The sequence below is a fragment of the Mustela nivalis genome, assembly GCF_964662115.1.
Source record: "Mustela nivalis genome assembly, contig: HAP1_SCAFFOLD_598, whole genome shotgun sequence".
Taxonomy (NCBI): domain Eukaryota; kingdom Metazoa; phylum Chordata; class Mammalia; order Carnivora; family Mustelidae; genus Mustela; species Mustela nivalis.
The window spans coordinates 66,644-91,334 of NW_028136064.1; the positions used below are offsets into that span (position 1 = coordinate 66,644).

The following is a 24,691-nucleotide window of genomic DNA, read 5'->3' on the forward strand; positions in this document are numbered from 1 at the left end:
TTGCTAGCAGGAAAGTGTTGTACGACATGGAAGTAATCAGAAAATGTGATCTAAAATTCTGCTTTCAAGGGCGCCTGGGTGGCTCAGTGGGTTAAAATTCTGCTTTCAAGAAGCTATAACAGTAAGTACTGAGCATTAGCTATTATATGCTATGGATGAATAACTGAAATCTACATTTGAAACTATTGGTACACTATATGTTACCTAATTGAATTTTAAAAAGTTAATAAAAAAACCACTATTTTATAAAACAATATTCCCAACAGGCTCTTTTGCTTTAAAATACTCACTTTGTTTCCTCTCCGAGAGAACACCAAATGGCGGATGACGCCGGTGCTGCGGGAGGGCCCGGAGGGCCCGGGGGCCCTGGAATGGGAGGCCGCGGCGGTTTCCGCGGTGGCTTCGGCAGCGGCATCCAGGGCCAGGGCCGGGGCCGGGGCCGTGGTCGGGGCGGGGGCCGAGGCCGCGGAGCTCGCGGGGGCAAGGCCGCGGACAAGGAGTGGATCCCCGTCACCAAGCTGGGCCGCCTGGTCAAAGACATGAAGATCAAGTCCCTGGAGGAGATCTATCTCTTCTCCCTGCCCATCAAGGAGTCTGAGATCATCGACTTCTTCCTGGGAGCCTCCCTCAAGGACGAGGTTTTGAAGATCATGCCTGTGCAGAAGCAGACGCGCACGGGCCAGCGGACCAGGTTCAAGGCATTTGTCGCCATCGGAGATTACAATGGACACGTCGGTTTGGGTGTCAAGTGTTCCAAGGAGGTAGCCACTGCCATCCGCGGAGCCATCATTCTGGCGAAGCTTTCCATTGTCCCTGTGTGGCGAGGCTACTGGGGAAACAAGATCGGCAAGCCCCACACTGTCCCGTGCAAGGTGACTGGCCGCTGTGGCTCTGTGCTGGTGCGTCTCATCCCCGCCCCCAGAGGCACTGGCATTGTCTCGGCCCCTGTGCCCAAGAAACTGCTGATGATGGCTGGTATTGACGACTGCTACACCTCGGCCAGGGGCTGCACTGCCACCCTAGGGAACTTTGCCAAGGCTACTTTCGATGCCATCTCCAAGACCTACAGCTATCTCACCCCTGATCTCTGGAAGGAGACTGTGTTCACCAAGTCTCCCTATCAGGAGTTCACGGACCATCTTGTGAAGACCCACACCAGAGTCTCTGTTCAGAGGACCCAGGCTCCAGCTGTGGCTACTACATAGTTTTATACAAGAAAAATAAACTGAACTAAAGCTTGAAAAAAAAATACTCACTTTGTAATGAGAGTCATTACTTTTGTCTAGCCAAATCTTATAGCACTGTTTATCCCTTCCCTGCTTTATCCCTTCCCAGTATCAATAAAGGCTCACTTGGGTTACCTTGGGAAGCCATGAGAAAGCTTGTAATAGATCTGGCTGGTTTTCACCAGCAATTTGACCACCATGTGCACAGGGAAGTGATAAAGGCGTGCTGTGCCTTCCCCAAAATTGCTCCTGGGGAGCGCAGTGACAGACGTGTGCAACCATGCTTCTCTCTCAGGCAGAAAGGATGCTAGGGCAAAGAGGATTTCGCTCCATGCGGGTATCTTCCAACATGCTGCGGAGACTCGCTTAGGCAAGCAGCAGCAGCATCCCCAAAGCCAACTCTGATTTCCCAACGAATGCTGTGCTTTCCAAGGGGAGATGCCCAGGCAAAGGGGCTTTGGCTGTATGCGGGTTTCTCCCACCGCGAGACTGGGCTCAGGCACGCAGCAGCAGCCCCCAAAACATTTCTCGGGGAATGCTGTCCTTTCGCAGAGGCTTTGGTTTGGAGCAAACAGCCCTTCGCCACTGCTTCCTCAGCAAGGCTTCTGTCGCGTCAGGGAAGAAGAGCTGCGGGAGAGCTGGTGCCTCTTGGGCCTTGCTTTCCCTGGCTCCATGTTCGCGTCCTGGGTTCACCCTGCCAGGCCGAACTACGCAGACAGAGTCACAACCGTGCAGTAGCGCGCTTAGCCTAGGATGGCACTCCATGCACACTACCATCTCCCGGTGTAGGCATCGCTTGGCCTTTTACTCTGGCGCTCAGGCCGACTCACGGACTAGGCCTGTGCTTTCCCCACAGGAAAGGAGAGGTGACAGGATCCCTGCACACCGCCCGTGCACTGAATAGGGAGCTTTGGGGGACTGTCACCACTCCTTCCCCTTAAAACCCGGGCCTCCTCCAAGCTCCTACATCCCGGAGGAAGACGGCATCTGATGGCCAGGTCTTTCTGGGAGTTGTTTCTCGAGTTTAGGGTAGGCGCCTGGTGGCAAGCCCATGGCTCCACCACGGTCAGGTGGCCAAGGAGTTGCTGTCTCCTTGGGCCCAAAGGCTCAGGACAGGCATGCTTTCTGCCCAGACTTCTTCCTCAGAGTGGAGCCCTTTCCCCTGCCCTAATCTTCCCCTCGTGTCTCCTTAGCAGCCCGGCTTCCTTCGCTCTGCAGTGACAGATGTGTCCCTTTCCTTAAGGCTCTTTCCACAGGCACCACCGCGCTTCTCTCTCAGGCAGAGCGGAAGCCCAGGCAAAGAGGATTTCGCTCCATACGGGTTTATTCCACCGTGCAGTGGAGACTAGCTCCGGCAAGCAGCAGGCACCATCCCACAGACCCGACTCTGATTTCCCAGAGAATGCTGTGCTTTCCCAGAGGGGATGCCCCGGCTAAGAAGCTTTCGCTCTAGGCGGGTTTCTCCCATCGTGCTGCGAATACTAGGCTAAGGCAAGCAACAAAAGCAGCCCACAGAACCGGCTCTGATTTCCCAGCGACTGCTATGCTTTCGCAGAGCTTTTCAGCTTGGCGCAAACCGCACTTCGCTGCTGCTTCCTCAGCAAGGCTTTGGTCGTTAGATCTGTCGCGGCAGGAAAGAGGAGCTGCGGGAGAGCTGGTGCCTCTTGGGCCTTGTTTTCCCGGGCTCCAAGTTCGCGCCCAGGGTTCACCTTGCTAAGCCAATCTAAGCAGACACAGTCACAACCCTGCAGCAGCGTGCGTGGCCTAGCATGACACTCTATGCCTATTACCATCTCCTGGCTTAGTTAAGGCTTTGCCTTTTGCTCTGGCGCTCGGGCAGACTCGGGGTCAAGGCCAGTGCCTTCACCACAGGAGAGAAGAGGCGACAGGATCCCTGCACAGGGCCCGAGCACTGGGATGGGGAACGGTGGGGACTGTCTCCACTCTTTCCCCGACACACCCCCGGCCACCCACAATGCTACCATATCTTGGTGGAAGACGGCATCTGACTGCACGTTTCTCCATGGGGTTGTTTCTGCGAGTTCCGGGTATGGCACCTGGTGGCAAGCTCAAGTCTGCCCTTGGGACAGGTGGCCAAAGAGATGCTTTCCCCTTGGGACAAGAGGCACAGGACAGGCCTGCCTTCTGCCCAGACTCCTTCCTCAGAGTGGAGCACGCACCCATGCCCTTGTCTTCCCCTCATGTCTCCTTAGCAGCCAGGCTTCAATCTCTCCGCACAGGGAGGAGAGGACACTTGTCATCTCATGGCCTGCTGTTCGTGCCTCGGCAGGCTATTCTGCTTCCCGAGCATTTCCAGACCACAAGGCCAAGGGATCCTTCTCTTCCCCGGGGGCGGCGTGCTGTGCCTTCCCCAAAATTGCTCCTGGGGAGCGCGGTGACAGACGTGAGCAACCATGCTTCTCTCTCAGGCAGAAAGGATGCTAGGGCAAAGAGGATTTCGCTCCATGAAAGTATCTTCCAACATGCTGCGGAGACTCGCTTAGGCAAGGAGCAGCAGCATCCCCAAAGCCAACTCTGATTTCCCAACGAATGCTGTGCTTTCCAAGGGGAGATGCCCAGGCAAAGGGGCTTTCGCTGTATGCGGGTTTCTCCCACCGCGAGACTGGGCTCAGGCACGCAGCAGCAGCCCCCAAAACATTTCTCGGGGAATGCTGTCCTTTCGCAGAGGCTTTGGTTTGGAGCAAACAGCCCTTCGCCACTGCTTCCTCAGCAAGGCTTCTGTCGCGTCAGGGAAGAAGAGCTGCGGGAGAGCTGGTGCCTCTTGGGCCTTGCTTTCCCTGGCTCCATGTTCGCGTCCTGGGTTCACCCTGCCAGGCGGAACTACGCAGACAGAGTCACAACCGTGCAGTAGCGCGCTTAGCCTAGGATGGCACACCATGCACACTACCATCTCCCGGTGTAGGCATCGCTTGGCCTTTTACTCTGGCGCTCAGGCCGACTCGCGGACTAGGCCTGTGCTTTCCCCACAGGAAAGGAGAGGTGACAGGATCCCTGCACACCGCCCGTGCACTGAATAGGGAGCTTTGCGGGACTGTCACCACTCCTTCCCCTTAAAACCCGGGCCTCCCCCAAGCTTCTACATCCCGGAGGAAGACGGCATCTGATGGCCAGGTCTTTCTGGGAGTTGTTTCTCGAGTTTAGGGTAGGCGCCTGGTGGCAAGCCCATGGCTCCACCACGGTCAGGTGGCCGAGGAGCTGCTGTCTCCTTGGGCCCAAAGGCTCAGGACAGGCATGCTTTCTGCCCAGACTCCATCCTCAGAGTGGAGCCTTTTCCCCTGCCCTAATCTTCCCCTCGTGTCTCCTTAGCAGCCCGGCTACCTTCGCTCTGCAGTGACAGATGTGTCCCTTTCCTTAAGGCTCTTTCCTCAGGCACCACCGCGCTTCTCTCTCAGGCAGAGCGGAAGCCCAGGCAAAGAGGATTTCGCTCCATGCGGGTTTATTCCACCTTGCAGTGGAGACTAGCTCCGGCAAGCAGCAGGCACCATCCCACAGACCCGACTCTGATTTCCCAGAGAATGCTGTGCTTTCCCAGAGGGGATGCCCCGGCTAAGAAGCTTTCGCTCTAGGCGGGTTTTTCCCATCGTGCTGCGAATACTAGGCTAAGGCAAGCAACAAAAGCAGCCCACAGAACCGACTCTGATTTCCCAGCGACTGCTATGCTTTGGCAGAGGTTTTCAGCTTGGCGCAAACCGCACTTCGCTGCTGCTTCCTCAGCAAGGCTTTGGTCGTTCGCTCTGTCGCGGCAGGAAAGAAGAGCCGCTGGAGAGCTGGTGCCTCTTGGGCCTTGTTTTCCCGGGCTCCAAGTTCGCGCCCAGGGTTCATTTTGCTAAGCCGATCTAAGCAGACACAATCACAACCCTGCAGCAGCGTGCGTGGCCTAGCATGACACTCTATGCCTATTACCATCTCCTGGCTTAGGTAAGGCTTTGCCTTTTGCTCCGACGCTCGGGCAGACTCGGGGTCAAGGCCAGTGCCTTCACCACAGGAGAGAAGAGGCGACAGGATCCCTGCACAGGGCCGGAGCACTGGGATGGGGAACGGTGGGGACGGTCTCCACTCTTTCCCCGGCACACCCCCGGCCACCCACAATGCTACCACATCTTGGTGGAAGAGGGCATCTGACTGCACGTTTCTCCATGGGGTTGTTTCTGCGAGTTCCGGGTATGGCACCTGGTGGCAAGCCCAAGTCTGCCCTTGGGACAGGTGGCCAAGGAGATGCTTTCCCCTTGGGACCAGATGCACAGGACAGGCCTGCCTTCTGCCCAGACTCCTTCCTCAGAGTGGAGCATGAACCCATGCCCTTGTCGTCCCCTCATGTCTCCTTAGCAGCCAGGCTTCAATCTCTCCGCACAGGGAGCAGAGGACACTTGTCTTCTCATGGCCTGCTGTTCGTGCCTCGGCTGGCTATTCTGACTCCTGAGCATTTCCAGACCCCACGGCCAAGGGATCCTTCTCTTCCCCGGGGGCGGCGTGCTGTGCCTTCCCCAAAATTGCTCCTGGGGAGCGCGGTGACAGACGTGTGCATCCATGCTTCTCCCTCAGGCAGAAAGGATGCTAGGACAAAGAGGATTTCGCTCCATGCGGGTATCTTCCAACATGCTGCGGAGACTTGCTTAGGCAAGCAGTAGCAGCCTCCCCAAACCCAACTCAGATTTCCTGTCGCCTCTTCTCCCTTCTGGTGAATGCATTGGCCTAGACCCCGAGTCTGCCGAGCGCCAGAGCAAAATGCAAAGCCTTACTTACGCCAGGAGATGGTAATAGGCATAGAGTGTCATGGTAGGCCACGCACGCTGCTGCAGGGTTGTGACTGTGTCTGCTTAGTTCGGCTTAGCAAGGTGAACCCCGGGCGCGAACTTGGAGCCCGGGAAAACAAGGCCCAAAAGACACCAGCTCTCCCGCGGCTCTTCTTTCCTGCCGCGACAGAGCGAACGATCAAAGCCTTGCTGAGGAAGCAGCAGCGAAGTGCGGTTTGCGCCAAGCTGAAAACCTCTGCGAAAGCATAGCAGTCGCTGTGATATCAGAGTCGGTTCTGTGGGCTGCTTTTGTTGCTTGCCTTAGCCTAGTATTCGCAGCACGATGGGAGAAACCCGCATAGAGCGAAAGCTTCTTAGCCGGGGCATCCCCTCTGGGAAAGCACAGCATTCTCTGGGAAATCAGAGTCGGGTCTGTGGGATGGTGCCTGCTGCTTGCCGGAGCTAGTCTCCACTGCACGGTGGAATAAACCCGCATGGAGCGAAATCCTCTTTGCCTGGGCTTCCGCGCTGCCTGAGAGAGAAGCGCGGTGGTCCCTGTGGAAAGAGCCTTAAGGAAAGGGACACATCTGTCACTGCAGAGCGAAGGAAGCCGGGCTGCTAAGGAGACACGAGGTGAAGATTAGGGCAGGGGAAGGGCTCCACTCTGAGGAAGGAGTCTGGGCAGAAAGCATGCCTGTCCTGAGCCTTTGGGCCCAAGGAGACAGCAGCTCCTTGGCCACCTGACCGTGGTGGAGCCATGGGCTTGCCACCAGGCGCCTACCCTAAACTCGAGAAACAACTCCCAGAAAGACCTGGCCATCAGATGCCGTCTTCCTCCGGGATGTAGAAGCTTGGAGGAGGCCCGGGTTTTAAGGGGAAGGAGTGGTGACAGTCCCCAAAAGCTCCCTATTCAGTGCAGGGGCGGTGTGCAGGGATCCTGTCACCTCTCCTTTCCTGTGGGGAAAGCACAGGCCTAGTCCGCGAGTCGGCCTGAGCGCCAGAGTAAAAGACCAAGCGATGCCTACACCGGGAGATGGTAGTGTGCATAGAGTGCCATCCTAGGCTAAGCGCGCTACTGCACGGTTGCGACTGTGTCTGCTTAGTTCGGCCTGGCAGGGTGAACCCAGGACGCGAACATGGAGCCAGGGAAAGCAAGGCCCAAGAGGCACCAGCTCTCCCGCAGCTCTTCTTCCCTGACGCGACTGAAGCTTTACTGAGGAAGCAGCGGCGAAGTGCTGTTCGCTCCAAACCAAATCCTCTGCGAAAGCACAGCATTCGCTGAGAAATGTTGTCCGGGCTGCTGCTGCTTCCCTTAGCCCAGTCTCGGGGTGGGAGAAACCCGCATACAGCGAAAGCCTCTTTGCCTGGGCCTCTCCCTTAGGAAAGCACAGCATTCGTTGGGAAATCAGAGTTGGGTTTGGGGATGCTGCTGCTGCTTGCCTGAGCGAGTCTTGGCAACATGGTGGAAGACACCCGCATGGAGCGAAATCCTCTTTGCCCTAGCATCCCCTCTGCCTGAGATAGAAGCATGGTTGCACACGTCTGTCACCGCGCTCCCCAGGAGCAATTTTGGGGAAGGCACAGCACGCCGCCCCCGGGGAAGAGAAGGATCCCTTGGCCGTGGGGTCTGGAAACGCTCGGGAGTCAGAATAGCCTGCCGAGGCACGAACAGCAGGCCATGAGAAGACAAGTGTCCTCTGCTCCCTGTGCGGAGAGATTGAAGCCTGGCTGCTAAGGAGACATGAGGGGACGACAAGGGCATGGGTGCGTGCTCCACTCTGAGGAAGGAGTCTGGGCAGAAGGCAGGCCTGTCCTGTGCCTCTGGTCCCAAGGGGAAAGCATCTCCTTGGCCACCTGTCCCAAGGGCAGACTTGGGCTTGCCACCAGTTGCCATACCCGGAACTCGCCGAAACAACCCCATGGAGAAACGTGCAGTCAGATGCCGTCTTCCACCAAGATATGGCAGCATTGTGGGTGGCAGGGGGTGTGCCGGGGAAAGAGTGGAGACAGTCCCCACTGTTCCCCATCCCAGTGCTCGGGCCCGGTGCAGGAATCCTGTCGCCTCCTCTCTCCTATGGTGAAGGCACTGGCCTAGACCCCGAGTCTGCCCGAGCGCCGGAGCAAAAGGCAAAGCCTTACCTACGCCAGGAGATGGTAATAGGCATAGAGTGCCATGCTAGGCCACGCACGCTGCTGCAGGGTTGTGACTGTGTCTGCTTAGTTCGGCTTAGCAAGGTGAACCCCGGGCGCGAACATGGAGCCCGGGAAAGCAAGGACCAAGAGGCACCAGCTCTCCCGCGGCTCTTCTTTCCTGCCGCGACAGAGCGAACGACCACAGCCTTGCTGAGGAAGCAGCAGCGAAGTGCGGTTCGCGCCAAGCTGAAAACCTCTGCGAAAGCATGGCCGTCGCTGGGAAATCAGAGTCGGTTCTGTGGGCTGCTTTTGTTGCTTGCCTTAGCCTAGTATTCGCAGCATGCTAGGCCACGCACTTTTGGAGAAACCCGCATAGAGCGAAAGCCTCTTTGCCCGGGCATCCCCTCTGGGAAAGCACAGCATCCTTTGGGAAATCAGAGTCGGGTCTGTGGGATGCTGCCTGCTGCTTGCCGGAGCCAGTCTCCACAGCACGGTGTAATAAACCCGCATGGAGCGAAATCCTCTTTGCCTGGGCATCCCCTCTGCATGAGAGAGATGCATGGTTGCACACGTCTGTCACTGCGCTCCCCAGGAGCAAGTGTGGGGAAGGCACAGCACACTGTCCCTGGGGAAGAGAAGGAGCCATTGGCCTTGGGGTCTGGAAAATTGAACAGCCACATGCAGAAAATGAAATTGGACCATCCTAACACCATACATTATAATCGACTGGAAATGGATGAAGAAGCATAATGTGAGAAAGGAATCCATCATAGTCCTTGAGGAGAGAACAGGTAGCAACTTCTTTGACCTCAGCAGCAGCAACTTCTTCCTAGGAACATCGCGAAAGGCAAGGGAAGCAAGGGCAAGAATGAACTATTGGGATTTCATCAGATCCAAAAGCTTTTGCACTGCAAAGGAAACAGTTAACAAAGCCAAAAGATCACTGTCAGAAGTTATCTGGGAGAAGATATTTGCAAATGACATACCAGATAAAGGGCCAGTATCCAAAATCTATAAAGAGCTTATCAAACTCAACACCCTAAAAACAAATAATCCAATGAAGAAATGGGCAGAGGACATGAACAGACATTTCTGCAAAGAATACATCCAAATGGCCAACAGACACATGAAAAAATGCTCCACACCACTCGGCATCAGGGAAATACAAATCAAAACCAGAATGAGATACCACCTCACACCGTTCAGAATGGCTAAAATGAACAAGTCCGTCAATGACAGATGCTGGCGAGGATGTGGAGAAAGGGCAACCCTCCTACACTGTATGTGGGAATGCAAGCTGGTGCAACCACTCTGGAAAACAGCGTGGACGTGCCTCAAAAAGCTGAAAATAGAACTACCCTATGACCCAGTGCTTGTAGTACTGGGTATATACCCTACAGATACAAACGTGGCATTCTGAAGGGGCACATGCACCCAAATGTTTATAGCAGCAATGTCCACAATAGTTAAACTATGGAAAGAAACTAAATGTCCTTCAACAGATGAATCAATAAATAAGATGTGGTATATATGTTCAATGGAATACTATGCAGCCATCAAAAGAAATGAAATCCTGCTATTTGTGATGACGTGGATGGAACTAGAGGGTATTATGCTTGGCGAAATAAATCAATCTGAGAAAGACAACTATCATATGATCTCCCTGATATGATGAAGTGGAGATGCAACATAGGCAGTTTCGGGCGTACGAAAAGAAAAATAAAAAAAGATGGTATTAGGAGGGAGACAAACCATAAAAGACTGAATCTCACAAAACAGACTGAGGGTTGCTGGGGGGAGGTGTCCATAGACATTGGAGAGGGCAGATGCTATGGTGAGTGATGGTGAGTGCTGTGAAATGTGTAAACCTGGTGATTCACAGACCTGTACCCCTAGGGATTAAAACACATTATATAAAAAATTTTTAAAAATAATTTAAAAAACCCATTAAAGAAAAAACACAGATTGCAAGCCCAGAGCTAATCTCATATTCAATCAAAACTTTTGAAAGTTTTCCCCTTAAAGATCAGAAGAAAGACAAGTGTGTCCATTTTCACTACTCTCATTTGACACAGTAGTGGATGTCCTAGCCAGAGAAACAAGGAACACAAAGAAACAAGAGACTCCAAAAAAAAAAAAAAAAAAGGAAGAAGTAAAATTTTCTTTTTTTGGATAACATGAACTTACATGTTAAAAAATCCTAAAAAATTCACAAAAAATTTGAATAAACAAATTTAGTAAAATTACCAAATACAAGATCAATATATAAAAGAAAAGAATTTTGTTTTGTTTCTTTTTTTTTTTTTATGGACTGCTTCCCAGTTTGTCATGTCATCCTTGTTCAGTGATCACGCTAATCTTCTCTGCATCATTCCAATTTTAGTATATGTGCTGCCAAAGTAAGCACAAGACAGGAGCATTTTAACATTCTAATGATGAACTATCTGAAAAAATAAAGAAAACAATCTAATTCACAATAGCATCAAAAATAATAAAATACTTAGGAATAGATTTAACTAAGAAGATTAAAGATCTGTACTCCATAAACTATGACATTGATAAAGAAATTGAAGGTGACAGAAATGGAAAGATAGCTCATATTTATGAATGGTAAGAATTAACATTGTTAAAATGTCCATACTACCGTAAACCATCTGTAAATCCAATTCCTATCAAAAATCCAATGTTAGGGGCGCCTGGGTGGCTCAGTGGGTTAAGCCGCTGCCTTCGGCTCTGGTCATGATCCCAGGGTCCTGGGATCGAGCCCCGCATCAGGCTCTCTGCTCAGCAGGAAGCCTGCTTCCTCTTCTCTCTCTGCCTGCCTCTCTGCCTGCTTGTCATCTCTCTCTGTCAAATAAATAAATTAAAAATCTTAAAAAAAATCCAATATTATTGTTTTACAGAAGTAAGTAAAGAATCCTAAAGTTTATATGAGACCATGAAAGACAACAAATAATCAAAGCAGTTCTGAGAAAGAATGAAGAAGGGAGATTACACTTCTTGATTTGAAACTATACTACAAAGCCCTCATGCTCAAAACAATAAAGTATACTGGCATAAAAACAGACCAATAAACAAGTAGAACAGAATTGAGAGTCCAGAAATAAATCCTTTCATACAGTCACCTAATATTTGACAGGGGCCAACATATGTAATGGGGAAAGATAGTCTGTTCAATAAATGATATTTAAAACTGAATAGTCACATAAACAGTATGAAAAGGGAACCTTATATCACTCATAAGTCTGAACTTGAAATAGATTAAAGACTTAAAGGTGATGCATGAAACTAAATTTCCTAAAGGAAAACATAGGAAAAATTCTCCTTGACATTGGTCTTGCCAATAGTTTTTTGGATACCAGACCAAAAACACAAGCAAAAAAAGCAAAAATAAATAAATGGTATTACATCAAACTAACGTTTCTGCATTGCCAAAAAAAGGGAGAGAGAATGAAAACACAATCCACAGAATGTAAGAAAATACTTACAAATCTTATATCTGAAAAGAGGTTAATAACCAACAGATACAAATAGAAAAAAATATATGATTAAAAAAATAGCAAAAGGATCTCAATAGACTTTTTTTTCAAAAAAGTTATATAAATGACCAACAGGAGCATTAAAAAGTGCTCAACGTAAAAATCTCAGGGCAAAGTCCTTATGTTGTTGTTGTTGTTGTTTACCTCTGAAAAACACAGCAAGATATTAGAATATATACTACCAAAAAATTGAAACTAACCAATTTTGGTAAATATTGGGGAAAACGGGGAACTTATGCACTGTAATAGGGATATAAATTTGTATGGAAAACAGTATGGAGATTATTCATATTATTAAAAGTAAAATTACCATATGATTCAGTAATCCCACTTCTAGGTATCTATCTAAAGAAAACGAAGTCACTGTTCAAAGACATATCTGCACTCTTATGTTTATTATAAAATTATTAACTCTAAGCAAGAGATGGAAATAACTTCAGTATCCATTAATGGATGAATGAGTAAAATAAGTATGGTAAATATATACTACGGAATACTACTTAACCATGAAAAATTAAGAAATACTGCCATTTACAACAGCATGGATGGATCTTGAAGGTATTATTCTAAGTGAAATATTTCAAAGATTTTATATATTTTTTAAATTTATGTATTATGATATCCCTTACATACAGAATCTGAGGAAAAGGAAAACTAATGGAAACTTAGAGTTGAGTTGACAAGGGGTGAACCTGGGGTGGAGTAAGATGGTCAAAGGGTGCAAACTTGCAACTATAATATGAAAAAGTTCTGGGGATCTAATGTACAGCATGATGATCATAGTTAATAAGATATACATACTTTTTTTTATTGTGCTTCCCTTTAATAAACTTTGCATATATCACATTCTTACAAGTTGAAAGTTTATAGCAATCTTGTATAAAAGAGGTCTGCTGCCACCATTTTTCTAACAACATTTGTTCATTTTGTGTCTCTTTGTCACATGTTGGTAATTCTTGCAATATATCAAGTTTTTTCATTATTATTGTATTTGTTATGGTGATCTGTGATCAGTAATTATGACCCACTGAAAACTCAGAACTAGTGTACTTAAGGTATATACATTGATTTTCTTTAAAAACATAATGCTTTTGAACAGTGCAGTATAGTTTTTATTTTTTATATGCACTGGGAAACATAATTTTTTATATGCACTGGGAAACCAAAAAATATAATAATTTGACTTAGTTTATTGAGATAATCACTTTATTGAGGCAGTCTGGAACAAAACCCACAAGACCTCTGAAGTTTATCTCTACTATACTATATACATAAAAGTTGCTAAGAGAGTAGATCTTAAAATTCCTTACGATACATGCATAAAAATCAGTGGCAACTATACGAGATAGTAGATGTATTAACATTTTTGTGTAGATTATATTGCAATAAAGATGTATACCAATTTATCAAATTGTACAAAATTTACACAATGTTAAAAGTTTGCAATGTTATAAGAAATCATTTCTTAAATTTACAAATATGTCGATTTTTTTCAATAAAGCTGGAAAAAACTTTTTGTAGAATTAATCTATTTTTCAAAAAAGGAAGTAAGGCAGTAGAAACTGCAACTAACTCTGAAATAATAGAATATAAAATCCATTTTTGGTATATACACTGTGACAAAAACTATTACTTAGTTTACAATGGAGGAGTACTTATGAAGCATGAAGGATGGTCTATAAAAAAGGCTGAAAGAGCTCAGTTTTAAGGTTTAAATTTAAAATCTTCTTTTGAAATACTAAACTGACCACCCAGTGTTCCAAACATCAATGTCTTAACTGCATGAATTTATTTCATACAACTCTATAATCTAGTTTCATAAGAAAGCAGCATGCAAAGTTTGAATAAGACAGACTTGCTTAAGTTTCTTTATGTTCAACAGTAAAGGATACCTCCTTAAAAACAAATAGAAGAAAAATCAGCATATTTATTATGATAATTATTATTCATAAGGAGATTCATATTGAATTAGGGAATATATATCCTCAGAGGGGGTAAAGTAAAATGAAATTTATGTTGGTAAATGTGTCTAATAATAGTCAATACAATGCCTCAATATAAATGAATATTACCATTTTGAACAATTTAATTACTATTACTAGAATTATTATAAGTATAAAATAGCTATCATTTTAGCATGGAATATGAGACTCTCATGCTCCATGCTTCATCACATCCACACAACAACGCTGCATAATAAGTATTATCATCACCATTTCATGGGTGAAAAAACTGAGGCTAACACATTTAGATAACTGGTTTATGATTACATGGGTAGCAAAAATGCATCACACTAATTTAGGCTTTATGATTTCAGAATTGTACTCTTTCCACTGCACATTCTATTACTCTGTAAATACTTGGCCTGTTTTCATTTGGTTCTTTAATTTTATTCATGTGGTGATGGCTTAAAGCTTCCTTTAAAGGAAGCTTAAAAATTTCATTTAACCAAAAGCTCCCAAGAATTAAAAATGCCACGGATCTAATGTAGACATGGATATCATTAGTTAATGGGTAACTATATATTTTCCACCCTAGTGAGATAACAATCAGAGTATTTTTCTAAGTTTTAGTCTCTCAGTGTTAAAAAGGACTTTGTTAAAATAGAAATATTTAGACAAAGGTGATCCAAAGTCTGAATCAGGTCACCTTAAGGTAAATATTAGGAACCTGAGGAAACAAATGGAGATTTGAACACTGAGCTATGATATAATGAATGGTTTCAAGTATTTAGTAGAGTATAGAAAAGCCCTTTAAAGCCTGGTCTTAGCCTAGCATTGCAGCTTCTGGGATATCTGTCTATCTATCATCTATCTATCTAGATATAAATTTGAAAACTTTTTTAACTTAAAGATTTTGAGAAATAGAACATAATCAGCACCATAGAAGATCTGTTTCTGATAACAACCTAGCCCCTCCTCCCAGTTTGTTAATATTCTCTCTTATTTAATGTAACATTGTGCAAATAGACCACTACTGATCTGCCGTTATGAATGAAATAGCTATAATCATCTGTTTGCATATCCTGGTGAAAATATTCATTTAGTTCCATGTTGTATTTCTAGGAATGGACCAAATTTTTATTTTTATTTTTAAGTTTTCTAAATATTGTCCAACTTACCTCAAATGTTTTTATTATGGGCACTTTCATTCTTTCACATTCTTGCAAGGCAATTTTACTGTTGCCCAATATGGTAAGTGTGTAATAGTATGTCATTTTAGGTTTTAATTTATTTTTAATTTAATTTAATTTAATTCCAGATTCATAATAAAGATAAACAGTTTTTATATATGAGTGGCCATTTGGATTACCCTTTCTGTAAAGTACATGCTCAAATCTTTTGATATCTTAACACTGTGTCATACTGACTTCTTTAATAGTAGATTTTCTGAATGAACTTTTAGCTGTGTAGGTCTTCTCTATTTTATTTTGAACTTGTTTTCATTTCAAAATCTTTATATTTATTTTCATAATCTGCTTTTATTTTGCTTTGTCTATTATCTATCTATCTATCTATCTATCTATTTATTTGCAAGCAAGAGAGAGTGAGCAAGTGAGAGTGCAGGGAGGGATAGAAAAAGAAGGGAAAAGAATCTTAAGCAGGCTCCAGGCTCAGCACAGAGCCCAACTCTGGGCTCTATTTCACAACCATGACATCATGACCTGAGCCAAATTGAAAGAGATAAAATAAAAGTAAGGTGTTAAAAAAAAAGGAAAAAGAATTGGAGGTTTAATTAAGTGAGCCACCCAGGCACCCCTGTGGTATCTTAAATTAGCTGTCATATCTTTAAAGTTCTAGAGTATCCATTTGGTTCATTTATAAAACCTTTCTCAATATCATTTTTAGTGTCAGTTTTTTGTTCAATTTGCTTCCCCTTTCATTTCTTTGAGCAGAGTAATCAAGCCATTTTACAATCTTTATTGATCATTTTAACATCATACTTAATCCCATTTTGTCTATCAAATCTTGTTAATGGTTTTTCTTTGTGTGCTTTGTTACATTTTGCTATGTTCAAGACATTATATTTGAAACTCTTATTGAGTAGGGATAATTAAGAGCTATAATAACGGTATGGTCCTCCTTGGTAGGATTTTCTCTTATATCTGAGACTCTACAAGACAATCATACTCCAAATTCAGTGATTGGCTTTCTCAGTTTACACAGAAGGCAAGGTAGGCTATAGTCTTATTTCTGCTTCTCCTTGTGCTTTGTGGATCTCAAGTTAAATTTGGGTTGTACCAAAGTCCTCAAATTTGATTGCTGCTGGATTTGTTTCTCTAGTATCAAGAGTCTATTAACAACACAGCTCAGTGTGTTTTAGCAGTTTCAAATGCTCTCATAGCTAAAATGGCTTCAGGGCATATATCTCTAGGCTCTCATTGTATTTCGTATTTTGGCCCAGTAATCCCTCACTTATTTTTATAATCATTCTGATATTTTTAACTTTAAAAGCTATTTTGTCTGGATTTTTAGTTGTCTTAAGTAGGAGTTTTTAGATCACCATTACTAGAAGCAACAACAAATATACATGAAAATATCTGCAGTAGTTTATCACATCTTTATGGCTTTGAACTTCCATAAGCTGAGGCATCCTTCTCTAATCACTTAGGCAAACTCCAATTTACCCTTTAATACAACCCAAGAATTGCTTCATTTAAGAACATGTTCAGGGATGACTCTTCCCCACTGTTCTTACCAACATTCCCACACACTCTTTGCTACCCACACCTTGTTTATGAACTTTCGTTAGGTATATCAGCGTGACCAGAATTTTGCTCTATTGTATTTTTGTCCTTTAGAGCTTTAATTAAATATGAATTCCATAGAAAGTCTGTCCCTTTTCTTTCAAACCTGGGTTAGTTATTTCTTCTCATTCTTTGTCAGAAGTTACTTTATTAGAGAAACTTATAGCTCTATTGTGACTTTGGAGCCTTTACAGTTTTTCGACTGGAAAAATCACCCATCCCTGAGATTTTTACGCAGCTTCCTAGCTGATATTATTCAGAAATCTGTTCAAAACAGACTTTTTCAGGGAGGCCCTTTCGGACCACTCAGTTAAAAAACCTCTTCTCAATCACTGCTCTTTTTAAAATGTGCTTATTTAGTTCAAATATGCATCTCTATTAAAGAAAAAGCAGTACGATTTTTTTTTTTTTAAGTTGGCTTACCTATTATCTATCTCTCCCATTAAAATGATTCCTCTGGCCTGGGGTTTTGTTGTGCTCATTTTAGGCCAGGCACTCAATAAATTGTCTCTGAATGATTGAATTGTTTGACTCCCTTGCTAGATTCTCAACTTCATGAGGCCAAGGATTGTTCTATTCAGTCCTTCTTTATCCTCAATGTCTGTTATATTGCAGTCACTTACGTGACTAATGGGAAAAATCACAGAAAGAAAGAGTTAAAACTACAGAAAAACCCTGTAGGTTCAATAACACAAAGCTTTCTAAAATTATTTAGCCCAGGAATTGAATACTGGCTGCACTTTTGATTTCTTTTAAATGGTATTGAATTTAATTTAAATGGAAATACTGGAATGGTAGAATAATAAAAAAATTATAAAAGCAACTTGCTCCTTAAAGTAAGAATTATATAGGGCATCTCTTCTAGAAGCAAAATTTTCAAATGTCAAACATCTGAAAGCATAGAAGGAGAAGTAAGAGTGTGAATTGTACTTCAATGCTCTTTTCTTTATATTCAGCAAACAGCTTCATTCACACACCTTTCCAATTTTTTCAACTCTTTTGACAAAGCCTTCAGAGGAGTTACTGCTGATGACAACCATCACAGCCTAACAGGAGAATTTTTATAAAGAAAAATAATAGCATGTTTTTCCCAAATTGTTAAGGATATGGTGAAGCTCTGTCGGATTCAAAGGAGGAATGTGCAATTCCATGCTATATATAATAATAACTTGTTTTAATAGTGGCTTTGCAATTTTTCAGATATATCCATTTACTGAAACCACTATCAAATAAACAAAAACAAACAAATGAACAGGGGTTCGAGACAGAAATTATCTAATCTAAAAATAGCACATGTTCACAGAATACACAACACATATCCCAAGTACTACTATAGGCTTCAAGTAATAGTCAAAACAATAGTAAACATGATTCAGACCACACCAGTCAAATCATAAATGGGACCTTAACTGTAAATCCTTATCTTTAGATCAAAGCGGGTAATTGGGGGCTGAAGATACATTATAGAACTAATATGTTATAGAACTCCTCTGAAATGAGTCATTTATTCCATCACTTTTCCTGCACAGCTGCTGACCCATGTTTTGGTTCCTGGAAATAGCTGCTACCCTGTCATACTTCTTAAAAGCACATATATTGATAACTCTACTCATTCCTCCATTCCTCTGTGACTGTCACTGTGTTAAAATGTGGAGTCAGCTGACTCACTTGTGATGGTAATAAAGTAGATGAGTTTGCAAAGTATTTTGTTATTTCTAAAAATGCAAAAACCAAATTACATTGAAATCATAAGGGGTGTTTCAGGGAGAGCTGTAGGATGTGGTTTCTTGTGTAATCCACAGAGATTAGCTCCAACACATATTTAAACTCTCCTCTAGGAGCAACCTTAGTGGTAAAGCAAGAAGATAAACAGATGTAAACACACCCTGGCACAAAATTATCACTTATCTTTGGCTTCCTAGTCTCCTCGTGTTACTTATTTATCTTAACTTCTCTCTGAAATCAGGGAACACAGAATCTCAATCAGTTGACATTTTTCTACTGAATTACCCAATAGTCTGATCATACCCCAAGACTTTTTTAAATTATTTCACTCATAATCCCAAATCTGCTTTGCTTCCTCATCTTAGTACACTGTAATTTGATTTCAAAATGAGGACAGTTGTCAGTAATGCCACATTCGTTCATCTATTTTACAATTCCATGTGCTTATAACTATGAAGATATGTTAATAACATCCATTCCAATAAGCCACCCTAAATTTATTATCATGAAACAAGACCTCAAGAAAGAGAATTCAAAATCATCCATGTATTTGCAACTTATTGCAATAAAGACTTTATCAATAGACTTCCTGTGCACATGGTGGTCAAATTGCTGGTGAAAACCAGCCAGATCTATTACAAGCCTTCTCATGGCTTCTATGTAACCCAAGTGAGCCTTTATTGATACTGGGAAGGGATAAAGCAGAGAAGGGATAAACAGTGCTGTAAGAATTGGCTAGACAAAAGTAATGACTCTCATTACAAAGTGAGTATTTTAAAGCAAAAGAGCCTGTTGGGAATATTGTTTTATAAAATAGTGGTTTTTTTTTATTAACTTTTTAAAATTCAATTAGGTAACATATAGTGTACCATTAGTTTCAAATGTAGATTTCAGTTATTCATCCATAGCATATAATAGCTAATGCTCAGTACTTACTGTGATAGCTTCTTGAAAGCAGAATTTTAACCCACTGAGCCACCCAGGCGCCCTTGAAAGCAGAATTTTAGATCACATTTTCTGATTACTTCCATGTCGTACAACACTTTCCTGCTAGCAACCTTCAAAACATGCTGTTTGTTAGAGGAATTTCTTTAATAATAAATAAATAGAAATTTATTTAAATTTATAAATATATAAAATAAATAGGAATTTATTTAAATTTATTTAAATATTGCACACTGTTTCATTGTTCATAAATAAGGTGATGATATTATAGCCATTAGTTGATAGCACTGATATATCACTTTCTTTTTACTTCTCAGTGCATTCTCTTTACACAAAATAGATATATATTTTAAAAGAATCTGAATCTGTGGCAAACTTGTAAAAATCCCTATACAGTAAAGTTTATCATTTTAAGTAATCTCAATTATCTTCCTCAATTGTGATAGTATATCCTTCTATCTAGGCCAGATATTGTATAAGGGATTTGAAAAGACATACTTTTCTAAATTTCACTTTTCTCATCTGCAAAATGCTTATCATATCCTACAATAAAATACACTTACAATTTTTTGATGAAAATTTATTTATTTATTTTAAGATTTTATTTCTTTCTCAGAGAGAGTGGGCGAGAGAGCAAGCACAGGCAGACAGAATGGCAGGCAGAGGCAGAGGGAGAAGCAGGCTCCCGGCCGAGCAAGGAGCCCGATGCGGGACTGGATCCCAGGACGCTGGGATCATGACCTGAGCCAAAGGCAGCTGCTTAACCAACTGAGCCACCCAGGCGTCCCTTTTGATGAAAATTTAATCTGTATAAACAATATATTTGCTGTAATGCGTGGTTCATGGAAAACATCTTATTTAATTATAAGCAACAACAGTATTAGAAATTAAGTAAATGTGTCTATAATATTTAAAGTTTTAACACATAATTCCACTGCTTTGCCTTATTTTCTCAAATCCCTTTACCACTTTCACTGACAGAGTTAAATGTACTTTTTCTACTAGTAGCCAGCTCTTTGTCTTTTGTCAGAAAGATGCTCTTGTGAATTATTTATAATAGAGATATTAGCAATAATAATAATAATAATAATAAATAGCAATGAAAATGTTAAAAAAAAGTTTTCTTAACTAATTAGGGTTCTTAGACATCAATTAGAGGAACCACCTCGGGCAAGCAAATTAATCTGCAAGACATTCCCAGAATTAACAAGTCAGTCAGATACAGGGTTGTCCGTAGACTGAAAGGTGAAGCAAAAGGACTAGGTTTGGAAAATAGGTAAGGACAGTGAAAAAAGTGATCAAATTTTGGGGCAAAATAAATTCTTAGGTGTCCTTTCAATGGAGTCCTGTTCATTATGTAGCAGAAACTCTAGAGATTATCTCAATCCATTGGAGTCACCCTGTTTATTAGCTTGCTATTGACAAAGTTATTTACAAACTGTAGAGCAAGAGGTTATAATGGAGAAAACTGATGGTAATGCACAGGATTCTTGTTAACAATAATGCAAGTTAGTGATTTTTCATTAGAAAACATAAATTCTATAACCCAAATTATGGGCCCAGAGCACTTCTGCTGCACAACTCTGCTTATATCCCAAATAACCATGTGAACTAGTTTTAATATCTGCTTCTCTTATTAATTTTTGAATAAAAATTCTTGACACAAGTATTTTATAATTGTGTGATAACCATGCATTTAATTTCTTGGAGAACAAAACACACTTTAGCATAACTAGGTTCGTTCACAGAACCAGCCTTGATAACACACTTCTATATGTTAGAAATGATGTAATAAATGTAGAATATTGGGCACTTGTTTGGTATTCTTTGCCATGTTTTGCACTATCTAAAAAGAGATCAGTGAACTTGGACTGGAGTTAGTAGACATGGAAGAAAATAAAAAATTTCAGAGAAGAATACTCTGTGGTCCACAACCTAAACGGGCTGGGATTCCCATCATTTGGATCCCTGTAGCTTTACAAAAGTCAATTAAATTTTTGTATCTCCGATTAAAGTTGATTCCCCAGTACTTTTTCAAACATCTCTTGTAAAGTATTGTTTCCCAGAAAAAAAGGGATTTTGCACATGTATCTGCCTTTGTCTCTGGTCATGATCTCAGTCAGGATCCTGGGATCGAGCCCCATTTTGGGCTTCCTGCTCATTAGGGAGTATATTTCTCAGTCTCTCTCTGCAGCTACATCCCCCTGCCCCACTCATGCTCTCTCTCTCTCTCAAATAAATAAATACAATCTTTAATTTTTTAATTAAAAATAAGATAAATAAAATAAAATAAAAAGTCTGGTCTTACTGCCCCATTTAGCTCCTTTTGTTTTTTTGAGTTGTATTTAAAGCAGCATGAGAGAACATGAGGCTCTCAAACTTTAAAAAAAAAAGGGAAAATTGAGTTTTGTTAGGATTTAAGATCTTGTCTGCTAGACAAAAACGTTGGCTTTGTTAACATGTGAAAATGAACAAAAGAGAATAAGATCGAATTCTAATAATTTTTGTAGAAATTAAAAATTTCCTCCAACCCAATTACATACAGACCCATTAAGTAAATTCATTCCAATGTCCCAAACCAACCTTTTCTAATAGTAATGCATCTGTGTAAACAGGGTCAACCCAAGGAATAAATAAATATTATTATTTTTTTCCCTGTCTCTTCCACAGTCACATCTGGGTATATTGGTAGCATGCCAATTATCTATCTTATAAGACATGATATCATAAGGAAGGTTATTCTGTCCATTTGGAACAACTGAAAATCATTGTAATTTTATCTTGGTGCAGTAACTTGAGATGGCACAGTGTGGTTTATGAATATATTTTATTTTTTTTTACTGGGAAGAAGAGATTATAGAGATATTGGTTATCCAAGAGAGACTGACAGGTGTTGATAGTTGCCAGGTCAATATCCATCTACTCTTTCCTTTAATATCAGAAAGCACTGAGGGATTGACAACAAGGAAACTTAAAACAACATCAAATATTTTATTGTCTCTTTTTCTAGTTACATTGTAACCTTATGACAAAGTATCAGTCGTACAAGATATCATTCTCTTTTTTTTTTTTTTTTTTTTTTTTTTCATTGGTTTATGCAACTTTATTGAAGAAAAATAAATCAATTACTAGCAGAGCTATTAGTTGATCACTCATCCATTGACAACTTGCATCATTTATTCAGTGCTATATTAAACAGTGTATTGGAAGATAGATTAACTAATAGCTCCAAGCCTCCTAACAATTTAAATGAGAATTACAAAATGTTTGAGACCCTATTTTGGAATACAAAGGGTGTTTGACTTCCAATTTCCATTCTCTGTAGAACAAGAACAGGTCATTCCTTTATTGACATGCATAAAATACATCACATTTTCTGTTCTGCTGATACTATAAATTCAATACCAATTCTCCAGCCACATCAGTTATGAGCATAAAGTATATCATGTAACCTCAAATCTCTAACAGTGGAAGGCTTAAAAAAAGACTGGATGCTAGAATAATGCTGCTTCTTTTGATGTGACAACTGAGCATCCATCTCCCTCCCCCTCAGATGATTTCTTCAGCATGTTAGAGCAGTGAGGAATGGTTTTAGTCTCATAACCAAGTTAGAGTGAAGACATTGGCCACATAATACACATGCTCCATTTTTAAAAAAATTCTGAATCTTGGGCAACTGTTCTCTTGTAACTACTTTACAGTTTCTAAAAGCAGTTATTGTCCAAAGCTGGAAGAACTTAAGTCTTCTCAGATGAGCATGTGAATGAATGGAGGGAGGTAAACAAAAAATAAAATTAAAAAAGATGAGGTCTGATAGGGGAGCAGCCGGATAAGAAAAATCAAAAAAGGAACAGTAATTTAAAGTTTATTCCAGCTATAATGCAGGTTATTCTGACTTTAAGGTAGCATCACATGGCATACTTCTGAGTCCATTCCCGAGATATTCTGTTGTACTTATCTCTGTCTGTTTTATAGATCCGTGCAATCTCTGGCACTAGGGGGTCATCTGGGTTTGGATCACATAGCAGTGAACAAATGGATAAAAGAACTTTAGAAATAGTTAAAGCAGGAGACCACTGTGATCTTAGAATATCGAGACAAATGCTGCCATTACTGTTAATATTTGGATGATAAATTCTTGTTGTAAATGCAACCTTAGGTGGTTTGAAGGGGTAGTCTGTAGGAAAATGAATTGTCAAAAAGAATACACCGCCTTGATATGGGCTGTCATTAGGTCCCATAATTGTGGCTTGCCAATGAAACATATCATCCCCAACTGGACCTGCAGAACATTGTGCTGGAGGGTCACGGGCCAAATCACTAAGTTCCTTATTAATCCGTTTCAGCGCCATAGTCTGTGCTTTTCGTCTGGCTCCTCACTCTCTCGGTGTGTGCTCAAAGGTCCGGCCAAAACTCTTGATTATCCGGGCGGCAGGGAAGGATTGTCTCTTCGTCTCACACCGGCTCGGCCAGACACAGGCGCAGAGGGGCCGGGGCCTCCCTCAAGCTGCGGCCTCGGCCTCCTCCCCGCGCGGCAGCTGGTGCCTCCCCGGCCCTACGATATCATTCTCTTTTACCTCTATCTTTCTGCCAGAAATGTGGGCTTAATAGTGAGAACTCCAACAGCAATTTTTTCAACTGTGAATAAAAAGCCATGAAAACCTCTAAGATAGTTCACTTGACTTTCTTAAGACTCTGAACCAACACCAGAAAACACTCTCTGTAGTCTTCTTGTTAAATGAAAAATATGGTTAAACCACTTTTGACAGTCTACTACCTACAGCAAACTGTAAATCTTAATTGAAATATGTCCTCTCAGCTGTGCTTAAGCAACTGAGTCCTGAGCTTTTTAGGTTTTCAGTCTGAAAGAGTACACCTCGGGTGCTCTGAAAGGGAAGAGAAAGGACACCCTGTTCTCCATATAAATTAAAGAAGAGAAATCTGTGCATTTAAGTGGGCCATATAAAATTTATCAAGCAATTATCTCCTAACTCCTTCCTATCCAAATTACCTGATATGCTCTCCCTACTCCTTTATTCCACGTTACTGCCTTTTCCAGGATTCTGTATCACATCACAGCATGTCTTCTGATATTTCCTTCTTGCAAGCTAGTTTTGTTTTCTCCATCTAAAAAAATCAACAATCATTGTGTATTTCAATTCCCATTTTCCTCAAATGCATTGATTCTTCTTATCTATTACTCTTTTCTCATACTCAGTGTCTTTGTCTTTATGGGGTTTGTACTTTGCTTTTCCCCATTCTTTACTGCCATTATATAATCAAATCTAATAACTTCTTAGAGAAAGTTAAAAATTCCTGCATAGCCACACGTGAACACAAAGTCACCGATTTTTAGCAAACCTATAAGATAGTCAGACATCCATTCAATTTCTTTTTAAGATTTTATTTATTTATTTGACAGAGAGGGATGAAAAGCAGGCAGAGAGGCAGGCAGAGAGAGAGGAGGAAGCAGGCTCCCTGCTGAGCAGAGAGCCTGATTTGGGGCTCGGTCCCAGGACCCTGGGATCATGACCTGAGCCGAAGGCAGCGGCTTAACCCACTGAGCCACCCAGGCGTCCCTCCATTCAATTTCTTAACTGAGTCCCAAATGCATCCTGACTT

General features: G+C 42.5%; 1 protein-coding gene and 1 pseudogene across 2 annotated transcripts; one reads left to right on the plus strand and one right to left on the minus strand.

Annotated features, from left to right (window-relative positions):
* The first annotated feature begins 309 nt into the window (after positions 1-309).
* LOC309857289 (small ribosomal subunit protein uS5 pseudogene) lies at positions 310-1,249 on the plus strand (annotated as a pseudogene). Its single transcript has one exon. The product of its transcript is annotated as a small ribosomal subunit protein uS5 pseudogene (transcript).
* Positions 1,250-22,391: 21,142 nt separating this feature from the next.
* LOC309857290 (ubiquitin-conjugating enzyme E2 D3) lies at positions 22,392-23,626 on the minus strand. The gene has a single exon (XM_082750041.1). It carries the CDS (start codon positions 23,419-23,421, stop codon positions 22,978-22,980), a length of 444 nt encoding a protein of 147 aa, XP_082606167.1. The 5' UTR covers positions 23,422-23,626; the 3' UTR covers positions 22,392-22,977.
* Between the last annotated feature and the right edge of the window lie 1,065 nt (positions 23,627-24,691).